This window comes from Pan troglodytes, chromosome X (assembly GCF_028858775.2).
Source record: "Pan troglodytes isolate AG18354 chromosome X, NHGRI_mPanTro3-v2.0_pri, whole genome shotgun sequence".
In the NCBI taxonomy this organism is placed as follows: domain Eukaryota; kingdom Metazoa; phylum Chordata; class Mammalia; order Primates; family Hominidae; genus Pan; species Pan troglodytes.
In genome coordinates this window covers 132,803,791-132,827,599 of record NC_072421.2, presented here as the reverse complement: position 1 = coordinate 132,827,599, position 23,809 = coordinate 132,803,791, and the positions used below count along the sequence as shown (strand labels likewise).

The 23,809-nt window shown below is 39.7% G+C and overlaps 2 protein-coding genes across 20 annotated transcripts in view; one reads left to right on the top strand and one right to left on the bottom strand.

The window, feature by feature from the left end:
• Window positions 1–685: 685 nt before the first annotated feature.
• ZNF449 (zinc finger protein 449) lies at window positions 686–19,231 on the bottom strand. 4 transcript variants are annotated; one of them, XR_010154620.1, is made up of 6 exons: window positions 19,148–19,231; window positions 16,512–16,965; window positions 14,670–14,874; window positions 3,974–4,087; window positions 2,372–3,785; window positions 686–2,208 (listed from the first exon to the last, which is right to left on the bottom strand). XR_010154620.1 is itself a non-coding variant. In XM_009439673.5 (5 exons), the coding sequence occupies exons 2-5, from the start codon at window positions 16,863–16,865 to the stop codon at window positions 2,902–2,904; spliced, it is 1,557 nt and encodes a 518-aa protein (XP_009437948.1). In that variant the 5' UTR covers window positions 16,866–16,965; window positions 19,148–19,231; the 3' UTR covers window positions 686–2,901. The 4 variants fall into 4 exon arrangements, 3 of the variants coding, with proteins under 3 accessions (XP_009437948.1, XP_063659877.1, NP_001074958.1); XM_009439673.5 differs by having other exon boundaries at window positions 686–3,785; XM_063803807.1 differs by lacking the exon at window positions 19,148–19,231 and adding an exon at window positions 18,084–19,126 and having other exon boundaries at window positions 686–3,785.
• Window positions 19,232–19,409: 178 nt separating this feature from the next.
• ZNF75D (zinc finger protein 75D) overlaps window positions 19,410–23,809 on the top strand; it is a 58,793-nt gene continuing 54,393 nt past the window's right edge. For 2 of the 16 annotated variants that reach the window (XM_063804334.1, XM_063804335.1), the window contains exons 1-2: window positions 19,412–20,722; window positions 22,041–22,227. Coding sequence is in view for 1 of the 16 variants with exons in the window: in XM_063804336.1 (XP_063660406.1) it covers window positions 22,175–22,227 (53 nt within the window). In the remaining 15 variants the exon portion in view is untranslated. Of the gene's footprint in view, window positions 22,228–23,809 lie in introns of all 16 variants that reach the window. The other 14 variants (XM_063804339.1, XM_054676912.2, XM_024353279.3 and 11 more) reach the window with 10 other exon arrangements.

Below are 23,809 nucleotides of genomic sequence, written 5' to 3'. Positions count from 1 at the left end.
TCAATAAGAACATTACATATAAAAGCTATGAAGTATGTCCAAAGCCATAAAGAGAAGAAATCTATAGCTTTAAATGCTTTTATCATTAAACTACAAAAATGAGAATATAATACGAGGATATTTATTGAAAGCTTACAGTGTGTAGGGCCAGAGCAAAATATATTTCATTTAATCTTCATAGTACTTTTGAGGTAGGTACTGTAATTTCCCCTTTATAATAGCTAGGAGGTAGGTACTGTATTTTGCCCTTATCTTTTTGAAATGCTCAGAAGTACAATTAGACATAGAAGTATAATTATCCATGCAATGTTCTAAATATGTTATCTGTTTCCAAGAACTATTTCATATGTTTCTTGATTCAATACCAGAAATATTTATTCTTATATATAGGGCACTGTAACAAAGAATATTAGACATTCTCTAACTTGTAAAAATCTAGTCAAGTATATTTGATATAAATGAGAGGGAGGATGCAACTCATATTATGATTGCAACTAACCCTACTAGCCAAAAATGGACTGTATTAAATGCTAAAAATGATGCATAATCACAGTGCCATGGTTGCAGAGAGAAAAGCGATTCCAACTTGGGATGAGGACAGAGTCAATTGCCATGCTTGTTGCCACTGTTCAGGGAAGAAGCTCTAAGTTGTTCAAATAATTAATTAGTGCAAGTGAAGCAGGAAGAGCACATACATTTCCGCTTTATTCAAATATTGCATAAATACAGAGCAGTTGGGCACATCCATTCTAAGGCACTGTTCTGGTTTGAATGCAATTCCACAAGAGAGAAAAGAGAAGCCATTACATTCTGTATTTTTCATCTCTACATTCAGACTCCTCCCATATTATATGTTTATTGCTACTGGGATATCAATTTGAGCCCCAGACTTATAGCAGCATCATACGTTGACCTGGATGACAAGAATTAAAGATACATCCTGGGTCTAGCAATTGGTATAATTGGCACTTAATTACAAACTCTCTTGCATTATTCTCCACCTGTTTCCCAACTCTTGTTTAACTAAAAATATTATAAAATCTTTATGAGCCTGATCCATGAATTATATTTCTTTACTAGCTTCCACTAAGCCTAGAACAGGACTAGTTAGGCACATAGTAGATACCCCCCAAAGTATTTATATCACTTTCGAGAACTTCAATGGAATAAAGAGATATACTTTTCCTAATTGTAGTTCAAGGAAAGGATGACTGAATATCTTCATAAAGGGAAAATGCCTGAATGTCTTATTTCTTGTATTTTATAACAAGGAACTAGGCTCAATGAATATTTTCATGTTTTAACAGGTTTAACTGACAATGAGAAGTCTTCCCTTGCTTTGGGAATTTGAGCTGTTACCATGATTACATGAGAACATTTATATAAGTAGCAGTGTGTGTGTGTATGTAATTATAAGTAAAATTCAAAGAGGTTGAGAATCACTGGGAAACTTATACATTATCTGAATTAGTGATCCTCAGCTTCTTAAAATGATATGTGTATATACATATGTGTGTGCGTGTGTGTGTAAATGTAAGTAAAATTCAAAGAGATTGAGAATCACTAGGAAACTTAAAAATTATCTGAATTAATGATCCTCACCCCCTTAAAGTAGTATGTGTGTGTGTCTCTGTGTATGTTACACAAATTCATATATATTTTAAGAATTTTTCATAACACCCTTAAAACAACTGGAGATAACTAGGCTTGGGAGCAACATAACTATACTGACAGCTATAGAAATATCTGTTTAAGGCAGTGTGTTCCAAGAGACATTTGCAGAATATTAGTTCTGTAGCTTATTATTGGGTATATGAAAAAGGTTTTGGGGTCAAATAAGTTTGGAAAACATTGAGCCAAAAGAGGTGCTTTTTCTCTCCTTTCTAGAGGACCTCTCAGAGATTCTCATATGCTGATGTGCACTATGAACCTAAGAAGGCGAAACAGCAGGAAGTAATTCCCAAATATATTTGCAGAATATCTAGCAGAACTAAGTATTCTATGACACATACATAGGGAGATGCTGAATTAAAGAATGGGTAAAATTTTAAAAAGCACTAAAAGACACATGATTGAATACCAAAGGAGAGTGAAATACCAAAGGAGAGCAAAAGACCCTGGTTCTTCAGTCAATCAAAATTAAATTAGATTCTGCTTGTATAATTTCAATTGCCAAATGGATTCTTCCAGACATAGAGCTTACTTATCCTGTGAACAAAATAAATTACCAAATTAATACTCTGCTTTTAGCAGCATTACCACAGACTGCTGACTAAGCAGACTAGCAAACTTTACAAAATTCAAAAGTAAAGGTTAAAATCTTAATTTCCTTAAACATAACAAATTTCAGTGGAAATAACCCAGTTCTTACCAGGCAAATGACATCCCCTTCATCCTTGTGTTCCTGACACATTTTTATTGTTTGACAAAATTCACTGTCTCCTTTCTTGCCACATGGGACACATCTAAAGCTTTGAATGAATATAATCATCTTTAATAATGACAGCAGAATAACTATAGTACTGCTATAATCAATACGTCTGATAGACAGGTTTATCCACTATATTGACCCTACCTCTAAAAGGATTGTCATAATTTATATGCTTTATGTTTACACCTATGATACAGTTGCCTTGGAACACAAAATTTTTCATTGTAATTAAAAAAAGAAGAGTTGTGCAGACAGAAGAAATCAAATCTAAGAAAATCACAGGAGTAGATAAATACTCTAGAATTCATATACCTTGGAAGATGGGTTTTAAAACTAGTAAAAAAAAAAAAAAAGCTGTCTATGTTCTTATAAGCTCAAACAAAAGCTTCCAAGACAAACAGCCTGCTGCAGGTTAAGATTTTTTTTGAGTTAGTGTCAATTTGTGTAAGACCTGTTTCCCTTAGCAATTCTTAAATAAGTCCTCTAAAGTGAGTGACCTGGTGCATAATAAGGCCGGCTCTCTGTCTGAAGCTTTTAGAACAATGAGTACACTTGTATGGCTTCTCCCCTGTGTGGATTCTTAAATGAATAACGAGGCTTGGTCTCTGTCTAAAACTTTTCCCACAATAATTACATTTAAAAGGTCTCTCTTCAGTATGCGTTCTCTGGTGCAAAGTAAGAGCTGTCAGTCGACTAAAACTTTTCCCACAATTATGACATCTATGAGGTTTTTCACCTGTATGAGTTTTCAGATGTCTTTTAAGACTTGATCCATGACAAAAACTTTTCCCACACTCAAGACATTTATATGTTTCTTCTTCAGAATGGGTTCTCTGGTGCCCTATAAGATGTGACCGCCGAGTGAATCGCTTTTTACATACAGTGCATTCATAGGGTCTCTCCCCTGTATGAAGTCGTTGGTGTCTATAAAGGTCTGAACTACGAAGGAATCTTTTCCCACATTCAGGGCATTTGTGAGGTTCTTCTCCTGAATGAATTCTCTGATGCCCAGTAAGTTGTGACTTCCGAGCAAAACATTTTCCACACTGAGGACATCGGTGAGGTTTCTCTCCTGGACTCTTTTTCTTGTGGGGTTTAGGGTTGAGAGGTTCTTCCAAGTTGGAGTTCTCAGGTGTCTCTCCCAGAGTGGGGTTCTGCTGATCTACCAGTTTTGCTAAATCTCTCTGTAAATCCTCTGGGGGGGTTTCCCATTGATTTTCTAACTGTACATAGTCTTTTTGCAAAATGGGACCCTGGAGAGCATTCCCCTCTAAAGTTACAATAAATGGATACATAGTCTCCATTTTTTTCTGTTTTGAAGTATCTTCTTCATTTTCTATCCCGATCTCAAAACCTGAGAGAAGAAATAGAAACTGCAGATGATATTGTGTTCCATGGAGAAAAGAAAGTTAAGGAAAATGAAGAGTTATGTTAAACCAGTGGCAGGAACATAGAAATTCCTAAATAGAATTCCAAACTCTTTATTTAGGTTAAATTTTTCTTTTTTTTTTCCCACTAGTATATCAAAGAACAATTACTTACCTATCTTGGAATCAAGTAATTGTTTCATTTCTTTAGAATCCTGTAATTCCTTCACCCATGGCTCTTCTCTATTCTCCAATGAGAAGTTCATGTCAAGTTTGGGTAATGGATATCCTGGCCAGAAGAAAGATGGGAAGCATTACAGTTTGGCTCATCAAAGGTTTTTCAAAAATTTAGGCTGATTTCTTGGACAGATAGCCTCTTAGTATCTACTTCCTTCTCCATTACTATTACTTCACCTGAGTCTCTTACAACAGTCTTTTCTTTAAAAGATAAGAGCAAAATGAAAATGAGGTGGTGTTCAATTCAAAGCTATTCTCTAATCTATGGAAGGTGAGTGAATAAATTCTGTGCTGAAATCAATGCACTAAATCATTTCAGCATCTATTTTGATACTAGATTTGTTTAGGTTAGAGCTAAAATATAAAGTAAATTTCATAAAGTTTTGCCATATTAATACTGGGAAACACTGCTATTGAGTGCCAAATGAAGAAAGAGAGGTGAAAGTAGTAAAGTGTTTACTGGAAAAATTTCAGTGGAGTCTTTTGAATTTAAACGAAAATTGAACTGGGTTGAACCTAGCAAAAGCAGCATTTATGTTGGTTTCCGCTGAAGTCTAAAAGTGGATTCTCTTAAAATTAGCCCAAATAACTTATACAGGTGAAAATGACTATTACCCAAAATGACTACAAAATAGTATTTCAAAGTGTCAATCTAAGGACAACCAGGTGAAGTTTCCAACCACTCACTCTCGCCTTGTCTGACCACCCCTCTCCTCATTGACAGCTGGTGTTGCTTACGTCCTCTTTTCTGAGCCCCTTATTCTCCTCCTTTATCTCTGATCAAGTTTACTGGTCTTCAATGAAATGTGGGCTGTAAATTACTAATTTGATATCTAAATGTAGGCTGATGTTTAAATATTAGTATTATTAAAATGACATTAGGAATTTAGTTTGACTAATGTTAATCTGACGTAAAATTTAAATTCCAGAACATTATATTCAAGGCAGAGGAAGTGGGCTAAAATACCTTGTTTTAGTTTTTCATGAAAAAAAAATTTCCTTTTTAAGATTAAGAAACTAAAGCTGAATTTCAAATAAAAGTGCTGTTTAAATTCACTATTTTGTTTTCATTTGGATTTCAAAGCTAAGAGTGAAATTACAGGGTAATATGAAACAGGTCAAATAAAATTCAAGGTAATAGATCAAAAGAAAGCTGCTGTGAAGTAAAAGATGGAGTTTCAATTGAAACTTGGAATAGGAGAGAATAGCAAAGGCTTAGGTACAAAATACTGACTTATAATCTAAATGAATGGTAATTTGAATCCACATGACAAAGCAGCACAAGTAAAAATAATTACGTAATGAGAAAAGACAGTATTGCTTCTTTCTTTTGTTAAAAGATGTAAAAGGCAACTGTATAAAAATATGTATATAGTGTATTGCTGGGCATACAACATATAGAAATGTAATATATTTCCCAATAACAGCAGAAATGAGGTGGGTAAGAGCAAAGTGTATGGGACTGAAGAAATGACTCCAGTTGGTAATTCAAATCCACAGGAACAAATGAAGAAAGCCAGAAATGATAAACAATGCTAATATAACAAAAGTTATAATATATATGTATTTTCCTTTCTTCTTTCAGCTTCTTAAGAGTCTTAAAATTATATAAAGCAATAATTATAACAATGTATTCTTGGGTTTAAAACATTTTTGATGTAACATGTATAATAGTAATATCACAAAAAGGGGGAAAAGAGAACAGAGCTACATAGGAGAAACATTTCTATATCTCACTGGCATTAAGTTAGTATAACTTTGAAACCAATGATAAGATGTACATGGTAAATCCTAGAGCAACCACTAAACAAATAAAAGTAGTAAAATTATTAAAGTAAGTAAAATATTACATGAGAAATATTTACTTAATGAAAAAGAAAGCAGTAAAAGAGGGATAGAAGAACAAAAAAGACTTGAGGCATATAGAAAACAGAAAGCAAAATGGCAGATATAAATCCAACCATATCACAAATGAAATTAAATGTAAATACATTAAATGACTTAATCAGAAAGCAGAGAAGGTCTGACTGGATTGAAAAGATCCAACTATATACTGTTTATAAGAGGTATACTTTAGATTCAAAGATACAAACAGATTGAATGTAAAGGGATGGAAAAAGATATATCATACAAGTAGCAACCACAAGAGAGCCAGTCAAAATAGGCATTAAAACAAACAAAAAAACCCCTGTTACTAAGATATACAGGATCATTTTATAATGATAAAAATATCAATCCATCAGGAAGATATAACAATTATAATCATGTATGCACTTAATTTCTGAGTACTAAAATATATAAAACAAAACTCAACAGAAATAGTACAAGAACCAGATAATTCAACAATAGTAGTTGGACACTTCAATAACTCCTTGCACTAATAGACAGAAAATCTAGGCAGAAGATCAATAATACAAGACATAGAAAATACTATAAACCAACTAAACATAACAGAATAGAAATGAGAATCTAGCAATAAATCCATATACCTGTCCTGTGGTCAACTGATTTTGACAAGGGTTTCAAGGATATTCAATATAAAAAGAATAGCCTTTTCAACAAATAATGCTGAGACACCTGGATGTCTCCATGGGAAAAAATTATTATTTGGACCTCTACCTCCCACCCTATTAAAAATTAATGAAAAATAGATCAAAGTCTTAGATGTAAGAGCTAAAATTATAAAACTGTTAGATGAAAACACAGGAGAAAATTTTTGTGACCTTGGATTAGGCAATTATTTCTTAGATAAGACATCAAAAGCACAAACAACAAAAGAAAAAACAATTACATTTGACTTCATCAAAATTAAAAAAATATTTTGGGCTACAAAGGACACTATCAAGAAAGTGAAAAGATGGCCTACAGAACGGGAGAAAATACCGGCAAATCATATGTCTAATAAGGGACTTTTATCTAGAATACACAGTTGACCATTGAACAACATGGGTTTGAACTACACAAATACACTTACAGGCAGATTTTCTTCCACCTCTGACAGCCCTGAGACAGCAAGACTAAACTCTCCTCTATTCTGTTGATCTACATGTCTATTCTTATGGAAGTACCACACTGTCTTAGTTCATTTGTGTTGCTATAAAGACCTTTATAATGATCCACTTCCACTTAATGAATAATAAATATATTCTCTGCCTTATGATTTTCTTAATAACATTTTCTTTTCTCTAGCTTACTTATTGTAAGAATACAATATATAACAAATATAACATATGAAATATGTGTTCATTGACCATTGATGTTATCAGTAAGGCTTCTAGTCAACAGTAGGCTATTAGTAGTTAAATTTGGGAGAAACAAAAGTTATGTATATGGATTTCCAACTGCACAATAGGTCAGCACCCTTAACCTCCACATTGCTCAAGGGTCACCTGTATGAAGAACACATACAATTCAATAATAAAAAGACAAATAATTCAATTAAAAATGGGCAAGGGGACTAAATAGGTCTATGAAAATATACAAATGACCAATAAGCACATGAAAGCATGTTCAGCATCGTTACTCTTCAAAGAAAGAAATGCAAATCAAAACCACAATGAGTCACTATTTCATACCTATAGGATGGCTAGAATAAAAATGTCAAATAATAATAATAAATGTCGCCTAGGATGTGAAGAAATAAGAGTGCTTGTACACTGCTGGTCGGAATGTAAAAGAGTGCAATCAGTTTGTAAAACAGTCTAGAAGTTCCTGAGAAGTTTAAACATAGAGTTACCATATGACATAGCAATTGTGCTCCTAGGTATATACCCAAGAAAAATGAAAACATACATAAATACAAAATGTCATACTGAAATTTTTATAGCAGCATCATTCATAATAGCCAAAATATAAAAACAATCTAAATGTTCATCAGCTGTTGAATGAATAAACAAAATGTGGTATAATGTCACAATGGACTATTCAACCATAAATAGGAATAAAGTACTGATACATGTTACAACATAGTTGATCCTTGAAAATATGCTAAGTGAAAGAAGCTAGTCATAAAAGGCCACATATTGTATGATTCCATTTATATGAAATATCCAGAATAGGCAAATCTACAGAGACAAAAAGTAAATTAGTGGTTGCTTTGGAGTGGGAGAGATGGGGGCCAAAAAGTGATAGCTAAAGGGTACAGGGTGGTGACAGTTGTACATATTGTGAATATACCAAAAAACATTAAATTGTACACTTCAAAGGGGTGACAATGTATGGTATGTGAATTATATTTCAATAACGCTATTTTTAAAAGATGTAAATGTAAAAAAAATTTAAATATTGACATCATTAAATGATATTAACAAATTAGTTTGGCTAACATTAATCTGAAGTAAAATTTAGATTTCAGTACATTATATCAAATCCTAGGAAGTGGTGTAAAATACTTTATTTTATATTTTCACAGGGAAAAAAACAATAGATTTTAGATTAAGAAATATAAAATACACTTCCAATAAAATGTTTTATAAACTCACTATTTTGCTAACAAAGCTTGGTTTAAACCCAGGAGTGGGATAACTGAATGATGTGGTGGAAGAGGCCCCCCCAAAAAAACAGAAATTATACATTTAAAAAATAACTAAGAGTAGAATTGGATTGTTTGTAACACAAAGGATAAATACTTGAGGAGATGGATACCCCATTTACCATGATGTGATTATTATGCAATGCATGCAATGTATTAAAATATTTCATATACCTCATATATACACCTACTATGTACCCACAAAAATTAAAAACAAAAAATTTTTAAAAGTTAGTGGAAAAAAATAAACTGGAGTTCATAGATTAAAGAAAGCTGCCATCAAGCAGAAGTGAGAAGGAATTGAAACTGGGGAGAGCAGCAAGTAGCAAAGGCTTAGGGTGGTAGAAGCCTGGAGGCCCAGGAGATCTCAATATGAAAGCCAGAAAAACAGTTTTGGGAATGACAGGAATTGTTCATATGGCTATTCTCATCTTACAGAGCACAGATTTGAAACTCTTAAGGTTATAGATTTAATCAAATATCACTTCAAAACCAGGCCCAGACACCTGCTCCTTGGGTAAAAGAAGTTCTACGACCTAGCTGAAGGACTAAAAGTAGCCCTGGAAGCAGAATCTGGTACCCATGAGATCTAAGGTCAGAAGTGTTACTACCAGGCAGCTGTGTCTCATGGGCTTCCCATATTGGCCCTCAAGTCTAGCTGCTACCTTATGCACAGCACCAAATTACAGAGGTTTGAGTACTTTTGCTTTGGTTCCTTGTCCCCAGCATCATACTCCTGGTGCCAGCTTTCAAAAAGCTTGGCCCCAAATTGGGTGCATCAGGACAGTCTCCACACCTTGGATGTGAGAACATGGTGCTCATACTTGAGCTTCTTCATGGATGCCAACCTAATGCACTTCTTATATGTGTAGCACAGCCCACCACAACCCTGTGGTCCTGAGTAATACTCAGATACTTCTGGACACTGTCACCAATTTATTTGCATCTCTCAACCTTATTTTCACAGTCCATGTCAGCTAAAACCAATTCCCATTCACTTTTGACCCATGTCTCACCTTTAGGTATCAGTTCCCATCCTCTACTCTTATATATTGAATAAAATACCACCACAAATGCTGAATAAAACTGACACTTACTGAAAGGGTTTCCACAGATATTTGCCCTACTCTGTTGGCCAACATAGCGAGAACAGTTATGGCTCTTACATAGCAAAGATAAGTGAAGATGAGCAGAATTTGGCATTCCTATATATTGTGGTGGGAGGATAAATTGGTACAATAATTTCAGAAGGCAATTTGACAATATCTATTAAAGTTTTAAATGCCCATTAATCAATCAATTCCAATTCTAGAAATTTATCATATCAATACCCGCATATATAAGTATTCTCCAAATGTTTTCTAGTTTGGCTCCATGGCTTCTGGTCAATGTTGAGTGGCAATAAAAAAGCAGGCCTTAATGCCTACTTCTGTCAAGGAGCTCTTTTCTTTACCCTCAATGTAAGCTATCTGTAAAGCAACTATTATTGGATGAGTGGTTTTACAGTAATAGAAGAAACATTAACTGCTGGTCAGTAAAAAGAGAAGGGCCCTACACTCTACTTCTGTGAGCTCATTTTCTTTTTTAGCTCCCACAGGAATGAGAAACACAAAGAAATGATAAATGTTTAAGGTGACAGATATGCTAATTACCCTCATTTGATCATTACACATTGTACACACATATCAAAATATCACTCTGTATCCCATAAATAGGTACAATTATTACATGTCAATTAAAAATAAAAGGAAAAAAGGAGGGCCCTACAGATAGAAACCAAAGCCTGTTACCTTAAATTTAATCATGTCTCCTGGTTTTGAGACCATAGTCTAGAATATTAGTTTTCCAGTGACAATAACATATTGCCCAGGATGTTAAACTCATCCTCTGGCTATAGCTAAGAGATCCATCATAGGTATATTATATTTGACCAAATTAAGTGAAGAAATTTTACTTAGGAAAAATTAACTGAAGAAAAAAAAAGGAAATTATTTTTGATTTTTTTTTTAAGTAAAAGGCTATTAAGTCCAGGCATGGTTGATTCAAAATACGCTCCCAAATTCTTCGGTATTCTTTCCTTCAAGAGGTGGAACTTCCTTTTCCTTCACTTAAGTGTGGGTTGGACTTAGTGACTCTTCTAATGAACAGAATATGGTATAAGTATGGTATGTAGGTAGGTTATCAAAGACATTGTGTCATCCTCCTTGCTTTCTCTTGGATCCTTTGCTCTGGGGGAAGCCTGCTGCCCCATCATAAAGATACTTAGGTAACCTATGGAGAAATTCCTTTGGCAAGGAATTGAGGCATCCTGCCAGTCCCTGATGACATCTTCACAACAACTACAAGAGAGACTCTGAGCCATAAACATCTAGTAGATCACTCCTGAATTCCTCTCAAAAATAGTAACATGATAAATACTTTTTCCTTTAAGCTGCTAAGTTTCGGGGATAATTAATTGCCCTTCAATAGCTATCCCATGCAAAGAGGGAAAAGCAATTGGAGATTAACAAAGAAGGTGCTTCATTGAATGTTCCCCCCATCCTAAACTCAGGGAATGGCTTCATTAAACCCCATTAGCAAAGACTGTCTCGTAAGAGCTTCACTACACCAAGAAATGTCATTACTATAGTTGGGGGTTAGATATTAGCTTATGGTAAATTTTTTGGTATAGTAGAATAATCTGAAGAAGTTTAAGTTATAAGAATCTTCTGATGCTTTCTAGACAGCATTTGTTTGTCCTGTATTTTACTTTAAATTTTCATCTCTCATATTCTTCATCACCAAAAAGATGTGATCTTTTACATTTCACACACATTCCAAATGAAAACCTCATCAATTGAAATGAAAACCCCAAAGCTTTGACAACTCAAAATGCAATCCAGTTTTGGTGTACGAATTTTGAACTCCATATTTTCAAAGATAAGCATGATATATTTTATGTTTTTAGGACTAGCGTCTCCTTGCCTCTTTTCTTTCTGATTGCATACATTCTAATATTATTGCCTATCTCTGGCATCAAAGTGTCCAGCATGAATTCAAATAAGGGATTTTGTTTTAAAGTTTATGTCTTCCTTAGGTCACTTTATATTGTTCACTTAAGTTCTCTTTTATTTTGCAATGAATGTGTATATGTGTTTTCAGTTATATTACACGAAAAAATATATATGCACAATTCATATATACTCAACAACCTAATTTTTTGCTGATAGGAAATAGGTTCCAAACATTAATATAAAATCAATTGACTTCTTCCATTACTTTTGAATTTCTTCTCCACTCAGCTGGCATCTTGTGCTTTCCATTCAGTCCACAATAGAATGTATTTCATGTAATACATCAAATATACTTTTGTTTAAAGTAAAAGTTTAAGTAACCTTTAAATAATAAAATAAGCCTTGCAACATTTTTCAAAGCATAATATATCACTTTAAACGGTGATAAGAAAAGGATAATTTCCTGTCCTCCAATTTGTAATTTTTATCTGTTAAATTAATTAATTCTACCTATCCTTTGTTAAATATACTAGATTTCCATGTGCTTTAGAGAGCAAAATATTAACACCAGATAAATATTGCTACTATGTGGTATTTGTACCTGCAGTGTTGACAAAAGGAGCGAATTAACATGGAGAATCAGAATGCAAATGCAGAAAGAGTTATACTTCAAAATATTACTAGCTAAGTTTTACTACTTGTTCCAGGCATATACACATAAACCTGGTTGTTTTTTTTTTTTGTTTTTTTTTGTTTTTTTTTTTTTTTAGAATTCCTCAATAGACTATGAAATGTAGATGATGTAAAGCTTGGAACATAAATGGCAATATATAGTTCTGCTTTGACCACAATATGTATACTTGTAAAGTTTTCCTCTTTTGTCACTTTTATTTAAAAATATGCTGGAGACCCATAAGCACCTCAAACTCTGTATGTTCAAATCTAAACTCAACTTGACCCACCGAATCTGATCTTCCTCTTTTGTTTGTCATGTCAGTGAATAACATTACCATCTACCCAGTTCAATGGCCAGAAACCTGGATTCCATCCTTACTCCCTTCTTCTCCATCACCCTGACACCCAATCACCAAGCTCTATATTTCACACCTGCTAAGTATCTTTTGAATTACATTTTCACTCCATCATCACCAACATGCCCTTGCTCTAGAACAACATCTTCTCACCTGAATGATGGCAACAACCTCCCAAATGGGGTCCCTGCTTTCAGTAGTATGTATCCATTCCTACTATAGCCAGAATAATCTCCTAAAATGCAAATTTGTGTGTATCATTCTGGTACTGGAGAACCTCAAAATGGTTCCCCACTTCCCTGATAATCAAGTGTGACTTCTCCATGAGGCTGCAAGTTCTTCGTGACCCAGGACCCTGCTTCTCTCTCCAGCCTCTTCTATTGCCACTCCTGCCCCACTGCTCTTCTATGTCCCTTGCACTGCAGCAGGAGGTCTTCTCTCTGCCTTCAGAACGTTGCACATGTTGTTGCTTTTGATCCCAGCCCTCTCCGCTTCCCATGTACACCACTCCACAGGCTCACTTTGATCCATCCTGTAGGTTTTAACCCAGATCCTCCTTCCTTCAGACTTCCCTCTCAGCCAAAAGCTGGTTAGGTGGCCCTCCTCCATGCTCCTGGGCATCCTATTCCTCCCAACATACCATTTACTGTCAGATTTCTGTTACATACAGGACAAAACGTCCTACTAACATATCTGAATTGTCCACTGAACTGTAATCTCCAGGATGACCAGAGCTGCTTTCCAACCTTGTGTGCTACTGAATCCCCAGGGTCTGGCATGGTGTCTGGCTCCTCAAAGGTGCTCGTAGATAGTGTACAAATGAATAAATGATATTAATATGATGTGGAAAGGGGCATGGTTCCTAATCCTGGGTACTGAGCTAGTTATGGATGGATCAGACATTTATATTTTATAACTTGGACAGTTCTTATTTTCATTTTTTAATGTGTCTTCTGTGGTCTCAGTATTTAACAGTCTCTTGAACGTGCGAACATGTTGAAACAGTACCTGGGGGAGTCAGGGGAGAGGATTCTGGCCACACTCGGGCCAAAGCTTTAATGTGAGGGGTAGAAGAGGTACAGGGAACACTGGGTAAGAAAATCCCAAAGGAGAAGCCGGGTGTAATGGCTCACGCCTGTAATCCCAGCACTTTGAGAGGCCAAGGCAGGCGGATCACCTGAGGTCAGGAGTTCAAGACCTGCCTGGCCAACATGGTGAAACCCCGTCTCTACGTGTGACAGTGCATGCCTGTGATCCCAGCTACTTGAGAGGCTGAGGCAGGAGAATCACTTGAACCTGGGAGGTGGAGGTTACAGTGCGCCGAGATTGCGCCACTGCACTCCAGCCTGGGCGACAGAGCAGGACTCCCGTCTCAGAAAAAAAAAAAAAAAAAATAGAAAACCCCAAAGGGGAATAAAATATAGGAGCAACTGGACTATGTGATCTTGCTGCCTTTCTCCACTTGGACTTTCTCCTTCTAGAACTAATCCCTGTGGTGTCTGGGCCAGTGATTCTCAAACTTTAGTGTGTGTAGCACTCACCTGCAGAGCTTGCTAAACATGCACCTGTGGTGTTCATGCTGCAAATGGTCTGCTTACTACAGTTTGAAAAACACTGTAATAGGTTTTGATTTAATGAGGTAGATATTTCCTTTAGACTGCAGTAAGTGGTTGATCTTACAGGATCTAAATAGACTATATTACTAAAGTATTAAGTTTGAATAAGGCTCTGATGCCATAAAAGCAACCGAGGCCCTTGGGGCCCACAACATCACAGTTCCTGTTGATTAAAATTGGGCTGAGAAATGAGTCCTTGTCCAGAATCCAAACTCCCATAGTTTTCCTGTGTAACATTCTTGATCAAAAGCCTCCTTATCAGGGTCATTAGCTTAAAGGGTTCCTAATCCCAGGGTTCTATCCAAAGTGCTTTGTTCCCTACTATTCCCAGAGAGACTTTTTCCTCTTATCTGAGTGGTCAATTTCCATTGGGTAATTGGTGTTTCTAACCCAACCCCAACCCTTGAGAGTTCCTGAACTCTCAAAACAGAAACAAAAGAAAGGAGAGAAACCCTTGCCTTACCAGGGTCCAGAAAGTTCTGACATTCTCCAGTAGCACTATAGTTCAGCTCCGGTGGCCCTGCCTGTGGGATCCATGCCTCTGCTACTGGGGCCTCCTGGGCAGGTCCCATTACCTGGAGTGCAGGTGACTCTAGGTGCATGGTTGGTGGTATGTGTGCCGTTCCCACTGGTGCCAGTTCTTCCAAGAGCATGTCATGCATATCAACCTGGGGGAAATGCCAGAACCATCACTCTCAAGTCTAGACCAACAGTGCCCAGTAGAATTGTATGAGAATCATGCATGTAATTTTAAATTTTCTAGTGGCCATATGAATACATTTTTTAAAAAGTAAGGCCAATCTTAATAGTACGTGTTACTTAATCCAATGCAAACAATCAGGATTTCAACATGTAATCAATATGAACAATTATTAGTGAGATATTTCACCTACTTTTTTCATACCAAGTCTTCTGCATGTGGTGTGTATTTCATACTTACAGCAGATCTCAATTTGCATTGGCCATATTTCAAGGGCTCAAGAGCTGTACATGACTAGTAGTGACTGTATTCAGCAGCAAATGTCTAGACCACATGAAGATAAAATCTTATATAGTAAACAAAACCAAGGAGACAGAGAAAGGAAGGGCAACCACCAACCCAAGTACCCTAGGGAGACAGAAAACTTCAGAAGACTCCTGTTCAGGAGCCCTGAAGCTAACAGCTCCTGCAGAGAACCCCCATAGACAAGACTGGAGTATCCCTGATGCCCATCTGGAAGCTCCTGCTCCCTTTTCCCAAAGATACTGCCCTCTCTCAGTCACGGCACTTCTGAAAAGAGGCTTTACACAGTCATTCTGAATGGCAGACAGTGCCACTGTCCCCATGGGGAGTTTTGGATATGCTGACAGGTGGTGGCTATCAGAATTTAATGGAACATAATTTACAATGCAGAATTGTTCCAGGTCCCTACCAAGTGTGGAATGTCCCACTCAAACATTCATGTGAGTAAAAAGAACCTGTCAAGAACCCCACCTTGTTGGTCAAATAAGTACAATTGTTTGTTTTGTTTTGCATAGTTTCAGCACAAATGAAATTTTCTAGGAATGCACTAATGTGAAAAGCAAAGACTACACTGCTTATTGTTCAGATTTACCTAGAGTCGTATGCCATTTTGGAAAATCACATGACGAGGAGCAACACTGTTCGTAGTACTTGAGCTTTATCAGTCTGAATTTCTGGCTGTCCCATTCACAATGATTCTAAGCATAGATGCAAACATCTGACAACTTCATGACATTCGGTCAGGCCCAAGCATGTATATGTACAAATCCCTATCAATTTATAACAAACTATGTTTCTTTTCCTTTATATTCCTTCTAGACTTGACTCAGGGTTGGCAAACTTTATAAAGAGCCAAATAGTAAATATTTTAGGCACTGTGGGGCACATTCACTGTCAGTTCTTCTCCTTCCTCTTTTTTTCAATGACCTTTCAACAAGATAAAAAAACCATTACATACAGAGTATACAGATAAACAGAGTATGGCTAGAATTGGCCTTCAGGCCATGGAGCAATTTACTGATGCTTTGGGTTGATGTATGTGGGTAGATTATGTTGTCTATCAATTTCATTTGTGCATAGTAAAGTGGACATTATAAACTATTTGTTATAGAAGGGGAATTGAGTCTGATAGAGTTAAAAGCACTGACTCATTTGCTGAGTTCAGCAGAAGAGAAAAAGGAAGAGGACTCTGGAGAAATCTTGAGGCTTGGGAATGACATAGAGACAAATGTGTGGTCTAGTCCCAGCTGCCTCAGCTACTTCCTTTGGACCAATCACAAAGATCCCACATTCTTTTCTTACCTGCTGCTCTGGTATCTCAAGTTCTCTCTGTAAGTCTTCTATCAGTGACACAACTCTTTCTCTATTCTCTGGGCAGTGCTCCCTCACCCAGGTCTCTATCTCTGTGGGCAGGATAGTTAGGAATTGCTCCAACACTAGCAGCTCCAGGATTTGTTCCTTAGAGCGCATCTTTGGCTTCAGCCATTGACAGCAAAGTTCCCAGAGTTTGTTAAATGCTTCATGAGGCCCAGCTGCTTCTCTGTACTGGAACTGCCTGAAGCGCTGACGGAAAACTTCACAGTCAGTATCATATTCTTGAAACACAGAGCCTTGATTCAAGGATGCCTGGATTGCACAACCCAGGGCCACAGCCATCGCCCCCTTCCAGCAGTTTACAGTTTATCTGGAGCCTCACTTCTCAGATTCCAACTTGTTTCTCTCTGAAATCGTTGGGGTGGGAGGGAGCCACCTACAGCTAAGGACAGAAAAAAATGAGAAAGGAGAAACAGGAGTGGTCACAAGAGGGCTTACTTACCTCGGTTAACTTCTTTTTTACCAAAGAACCTGTTAACTTCTTTTTTACCAAAGACCTAAAGTAGTTCGTTATTTTTCTCTTGGTTTTGAGAATCTGATGAAAGCTTCAGACTCACTTCCTAGAAAAATACACATACACATCCTTTCCTGCATCTAGTTTCAAAAGTTTATAAAATCTCAAAGCCTCTAGAATTGCGCTTGCTGTCCAATATGGTAGCCAACAGCCCCATGTGACACTTTAAGTTTAGTCAAAAATTTAGTTTCTCAGTAATATTAGCTAAATTTCAAATGCTTAATAGACTTCACTGCAAAAAGGTCTATTGGACAGTTCTGCTCTAGAATTCCATGGTCCCAGACTAAGGACCGTGAATTTATTAATAAATGAACCCTTATAGATCTCTTTGCATTTAACCCATTCCCAGTTTAATTCCAATTGTCATGTGTTTCTGAATATATGTAGATCTCAAAAGAAATGGTGAAGGAATACTAACAATACTTCCAAAAAACTCTGAAAGTCCATCTAGCTTTAAGTACCTCCTGATGGCCTTCGACCAAAGTGAACTTAGGTAGAGCCATGGTTTGCAAAGGCAGCAAATTGTCCATCTCTCATTCTTGTCCTCACCGAATCTGCGTAATTCCCCCAGTAACCCCATGCCATTCCTTCCCCACTCCCCTCCACCATAGCATTCCAAGAGGATCTCCTATGTGAAAAATACACTGCAATAGGGAGGCCATTAGGAATTTGCTATGCATTCACAACAACGGATATTTATTGAGTTCATGCTATGTGCCAGGTACTGTTCTAAGCATTCTACATATACTTGTCAGTTAACCCTCACCCAAGGTTAGGAGCTGGGTACTAGTATTATCCCCTGGATACAGATGAGGGAATTGAGGTTTGAGGCTTAGGGGGATTGAACAACTTGTCTAAGGTCACATGGTAAATGCCAGAGGGAAATGGTGATTACGTCAAAATCTATATTCTCCAGCAATCAAAAGGTCTAAAAACATCAAAATGTTCTTGGTATAGTCTTTGAGGTCACAGAGACAGTCACATACATGTTTCTACAGGTCTCAAGACCTGTATCTGCCCATGTGCCTTGGGTCCTCTCTCTCTGCATGTGCTGAGACAGCTGCTGTAGTTGTCCTCTTCTCTGGAGGGGATTCAAGGGAAAAAAAGTACTCATGACTCTCTTCCTCCCCAGTCAACCTAAATCAGCACTCTGTCCTTGTATCCCCCTTTACCATGATGGTAGCCCGACTTTAGCAGATCGGTTTAGGTATGATAACCTGTTAGCTGTGTGACCCTGACACCCAGTGCCTCTTTTGTAACAGAAGATAATCATAGCATCTACTTTATAAAAGTTCTGCATGGATCCAATTGCATGCGAAGCGAATAGCAGCATGCCCGGCACAGAGGAAGCACTCAATTAAAGTTTATTGCTTGTCAGGAGTCATTCCTAGGGGGCCTCTATTTCCCAGAGTCTAGGCACCTAACCGTTGCTGGAGGGCATCCAGGAACTGTGCTGTTTTTGGCTCTGGACCCACCCGTTAATCTGCTCCAGCCTCACAGCTGGCCAGCCCTTCCCTGACTGACCCAAAACCTTCCACCACGTCTACCAGGGAATTGACCCTTCGGGTTTCCTTCGATGGACCCTTCCCAGAGAAACGTTCATTTCACTGTGGGACCAGTAATTTCTCTCCAAACCTTCTCGTAGAGAATCCACCCTCATGGGGCCTATAAGAAAAGCGATGTGTGTAAAGAGAGCACTTGAGGAACGGCAAGAGTGACACGTCCCTAAAAAGTGTAAAAGCTGATTCAAATTCGGATGCTAGTGTCTCGGGCGCGGCCCCTGTTCGCTCTTGGGCGACGAGGCCCCGACGCCTGGAGGGGAGCTCCCAGCCCAGAAGGACTCCCGGGAAGGCCCGGTCGGGTCGCAGGGAGTGGCGGCGGGGACCCTGGCCGGATAGGGGCCCACCGCCCACCACTCCTTCCGGCGCCCGCCGCCCGGGGCACAGCTGGAATCACCCAGTTAGCATGGCCCCGGCCACGGAAAGGAGCCCCGCTACCCGCGCCCGCGCCCCAGGGAACGGCCACGCCCTCTGGCCGCTCGGGGACTCACCGCCTCAGCGCCCACGGTTCTCCCAAGCTCACCGGCAACTGCCCAGGGCGCAGGCGCGGGACTGTGCTACGGACTACATCTCCCGGCAGGCCACACGCCGCCCGCCGCGCTGTGCGCCCACAGGGATGCTGACGTGGGAGGGGCTGGGACTCTTCCTGGCTTCCAACCAGCCTCAAGCTGTTTTGGAAGGGCTCCCGTTTCCTGTTTAAGCGCTTCTTAGTCGCAGGGTGTTGGGTGGGGCGAACCCCGGGTTGTGATCCAAATGAGCGCTTCTCCTTGAGCCTTGGAGTAACTGGAGCGGGTGGGGACCACCTTTAAATCTGTTACGACCCGGTCAGTGATTCTTAAACCTGGCTGTGTGGGGAGAATTTGTAGGGAGAGTTTGTTAAAAAGTCGTATTTCGGGGCTCCACCCGCTACCCTGACGCATTGAATCTCACAGGAACCCGGGGATTCGCATTTTAATAAACCATCCTGGAGATTTTGACTCCGGTCGTCCGCCTGCAGTTCACAGTGGCTTTGGATTTGCTTTTTAGTATCCCCATCTTCACGACCTAAGCTTCGATCTAGCGACCCCGCCCATTACCCTCTGCCTTCAACAGCCACGGAGGTCTCTGGGGTTAAGGTTTGCCTGCTGGCCCCGCCTCTTGTCTTTCAATTGGTCCCTCGCTGGTCCCGTCCTGGAGCCAAATTTTCTTTTCTGATTGGTCAGCTGCGAGTTGTGGCTAGACCTGATCCAATGGCCGCTTGATACAATGGTGTCGTTCGGGAAACGCAGCCCTAACGTTGGTCCTAAGCTGACAAATTGGGCTGTGGACGCCAAACTTCCGTGCTAGGACTTTCTGCGTGTGGACCGGGGGCCTAGTCCTGCGTGGGTCCAACACAGACAGGAGAAAACTGCCTGCTTTTGTGCCTCCCGGAGGTCCTGGTAGAAGCGAAACGGGGACAGGAGCTGCAGCGTCCCAAGCCCAGTGAGGCGAAGCTACTGGAGACAGCTCCGCCGGGTCCAAAGTTGGGCTCACCGGCTGGAACTTGAAACCGGAGCACGTCGGACTCCTGCTGAAGCCATCATCTCTCTCTCCTGGCCCCGGGCGCCTTGGCCGGCGGGCACAACTGGTTTCGGGGCCAAGATGGTCTGGAAGCCTGACGGTGGCGTCTGGCCTGGGCTCCCGCGAGCGGAAAGGGTTCCCCTCCTGTGAGAGGGAAACTATGGAAGTTCCTACGCCCGGAGCCAGAACTCCTGCTGCTTCCGCCCGACCCAAGGTCTAGCTTGGCGGCCTCCCACCTGTGCTTCTGAGGGTTCTGCTTCCAAGAGGCTGCTGGTGCCCGGGACACCAGCAGTTTCGCCATGGGTGTTTCGCCATGGGAGTTTCGCCATGGGTGACTTTGGCCTGAGATGCGCTCCATGGAGCAGATTCTGGAGTTGCTGGTGCTGGAGGAGTTCCTGACTATCCTGTCCCAGGACATCCACAGCAGGGTGCAGAAGCTGCAACGGGCGAGCTGTGGAGAAGCTGTAACTCTTTTAAAGTATATGTATGACTTTTAAAAGAGAGAGCTTGTGAAACTGAGGGAATAGGTGAGTGAGAGAGAGGTTTTATCTGCCATCTTCCTCAAGGAGGCCCAGCCTCCCCTTTATTCACAGGGTTCTGGGTCTGGTGGGTCCAGAGGACTGAGACATCTCGCTGTCTTAATTCCCCATTCAGATTTTCTTGATTGCCCTGAGTAGACCTTACACGGGCCAGTGATTTTTTGTTGTTGTTGTTGTTGTTGTTGTTGTTGTTGTCTTCTCTGGAACCTTCATCCTCCAGATTTCCCCCTAGTGCAGTGAAGAGTGTGCTATTGCTTTTGGTTTCCACGGGGAGGCAGTGTCGCTGTCATAGTGTCCGCTCTGGAGGTAGATCAAAGGGGGCTTTCAACTCCTGGCTCTGCTCCCTACTAGCTGTGCGACTTTGGGCAAGTGACATTTGCTTGGCTGGGCTTCACTTTCTGCACTGGTCAAATGCAGAAAGGGTAATAGACCCTTCTGGGGTTGTTTGGAGGATTAAAGGGAGAGCAGTATGTCCGTAATAATCGCACTGCTGGCACACAGCTAGTGCTTGAAACTGTGAGCTGCTGTTAGGTTAGGGGCAGCAGTCTGGTCTCCTCTGCAGAGATGGGTCTCAGTTAATTGTGAACTTAAACAGTTTGGCACTGAGGCTTTGGGGTCATTGCCCCAGGGCCACCCAAGTAAGCTTGTCTAATTGAGAGGAACAGGAGCAGCTGGAGAACGTGGGGGAGGAACCGAAGACCTATGGGGGACATGTGTGTACTGAAATGGGCTTTCTCCCCACACCCTCCACACAAGCACATACACACATTCACTCTGGGTCATGGCATCATAAAAACCTTGAGTTTAAACCATCCCTTTCTCTTGTTGGGTCCAAATGGACAGACTCTGGTTTTCTATTGAAGATTTACACGCAGATTCCTGTCATAATTTTTCTTTTCTATCGAGCCCTGTCATGATGATAAGTGATAGCAGGTTGGTTCCTAGATCATACACCATGGACCTAGCACAGAAGTGTTTTCAGAAGAGCCTTTTCCTTACAAAACAGCATGAAAGTCATTGAGCCAATGGATACTGAGATTTCAAACTGGAGCCAATGGATACTTAGAGGAGCCCTGAAGTGTAGAGTAGTTGCTACTTCTTGTTCACTAGGTCTAATTAGCATGTCATCAGTGTAACAGACTAGTGTGTTGTCTTGTGAAAGAGAAAGGTGATAAGATCCCTGTGAACTAAACTATGATGTAGAGCTTGAAAATTGATATACAATACGCCTGAGGTAGGATGGCGAAGGTGTATTCCTGGTCTTACCAGCTGAAAGTAAATTGCTTCTGGTGGTCTTTACTAACAGTTATTGAGAAAAAAAGCATTTTCAAGGTCAAGAGGTACATACTAGGTTCCAGGGGATATGTTAATTTGCTCAAGAAATGAAACCACATCTGGAACAGCAGCTGCAATTGGAGTCATCACCTGGCTTAGTTTACAATGACCCACTACCATCTTCCAAGATCCATCTGCCTTCTGCATAGGCCAAACAGGTGAGTTAAATGGGGATGTCTGCATATTTGAAGTCACTGATGGTATTACTAATCTCTTGCAATCTCTCTAGGAGTATGGTATTGCTCTTGGTTTGCTATTTTCCTAGGTAAAGACAGTTCTAGTGGCTTCCACTTGCGTTTTCCTACCACATTAGTCCTCACTCCACAGATCAGGGAAATAGTATGAGGATTCTGTCAGTTGCTGAGTATTTTTCTTCCAATTATACATTCTGGAACTGGGGAAATAACCATAGGATAAGTTTAGAGACCCGGAGGACCCATTGTGAGACAAACCTGAACTAAAACTCCATCAATCCCCTGACCGCCATAAACTGTTAACTCTGACTGGTGAACTGCAGTGACATTTTGAGGCTTTTGGAATCAGTGCTAGTTCAGAAGCAATATACAGTAATCGCTGAAAAGTTTGATTGTTTCATTTTCCCTACTGCACATTCACCCCTAAAGCCATAGATCTCTTTGGGGAAAGCTGCAGAAAATTAGTAGTATATATTTTTGGCAGTGGAGTGGAGTGGAGTCCTTCTTTATTCATAGGGTTCTGGGTCTGTAAATTGACTCAAATCTGGGAATTGATCGAAGGGCTAGGACTATTTTGGTGATTCAGGTTAGACTTCTGTGCACTCAATCTAGAACTCATCCACTTATATATATCAAGGAAGAATTTAGTAGACTGCCATCTGTTTCTCTTCAAGGGACACCATGACCAACTAATCAATGCCATATGTCCCTGTGAGTCAGACTATTCTTATTGCTGCATTGAATCTGCTGCCCATTACAGTAAACTATGCACACTTTGTCTTTGTCAATTAAGTGCCCCCACTTGGCCCCTGCCACCCCACAATCCAGCTATCCTCATTGCATTTAATTATACCGGTTCAGTGGCAGTAGTTTCCACTAGAATTTCTGACCTATAAAGAAGAGCAATTACAAAACTTTTTGGGGTTGCAGGGGCTCCTCTCACAAATCTGTTTCTCAGTCACGAGACGTATGTTTTTTGGACCCTCCAACATGGCTGAGCAGATCAATCCACTTTAACGTTTCATGGGCTGGGCACAGTGGCTCACGCCTGTACTCCTGGGCAGAACAAGTAGAATCCGGTGACACCCCTCCCCCATAAACACACACTCACAGAGTCCCCGGACACTGTGCCTGCTCTAAGATTTGGATTCCTAGCAATATCAAGGTACTTGTTCTTCTGAATTCACTTATAATTTCTATTCTCTATTAGTCCCTTTAGACCCTTCCTCAAAGATTAAAATTTCAGGGACACTGGCATCAACATTCTAGCTTATCAGCTGTCACAGGCTTTAAAAATTCAGAAAGGAGGGTCTTGTGCTCAGAGATTATCATTAAGCATTACTACTTATAATTTTGGGGATTTGGAATCGAGGAATATATCCAAAATGGGGAGATTGTCTAAAAAATTAAGATGCATTGATTTGATGAACTATTATGTAGAGATTAAAAATGATACCCATAAAATATGACCAAAAGCTAATCATTGGATTGTGGTGGAGGGTGTACAGGTGTTTACTGAACAGTTTTTCCAACTTTTCCATATGTA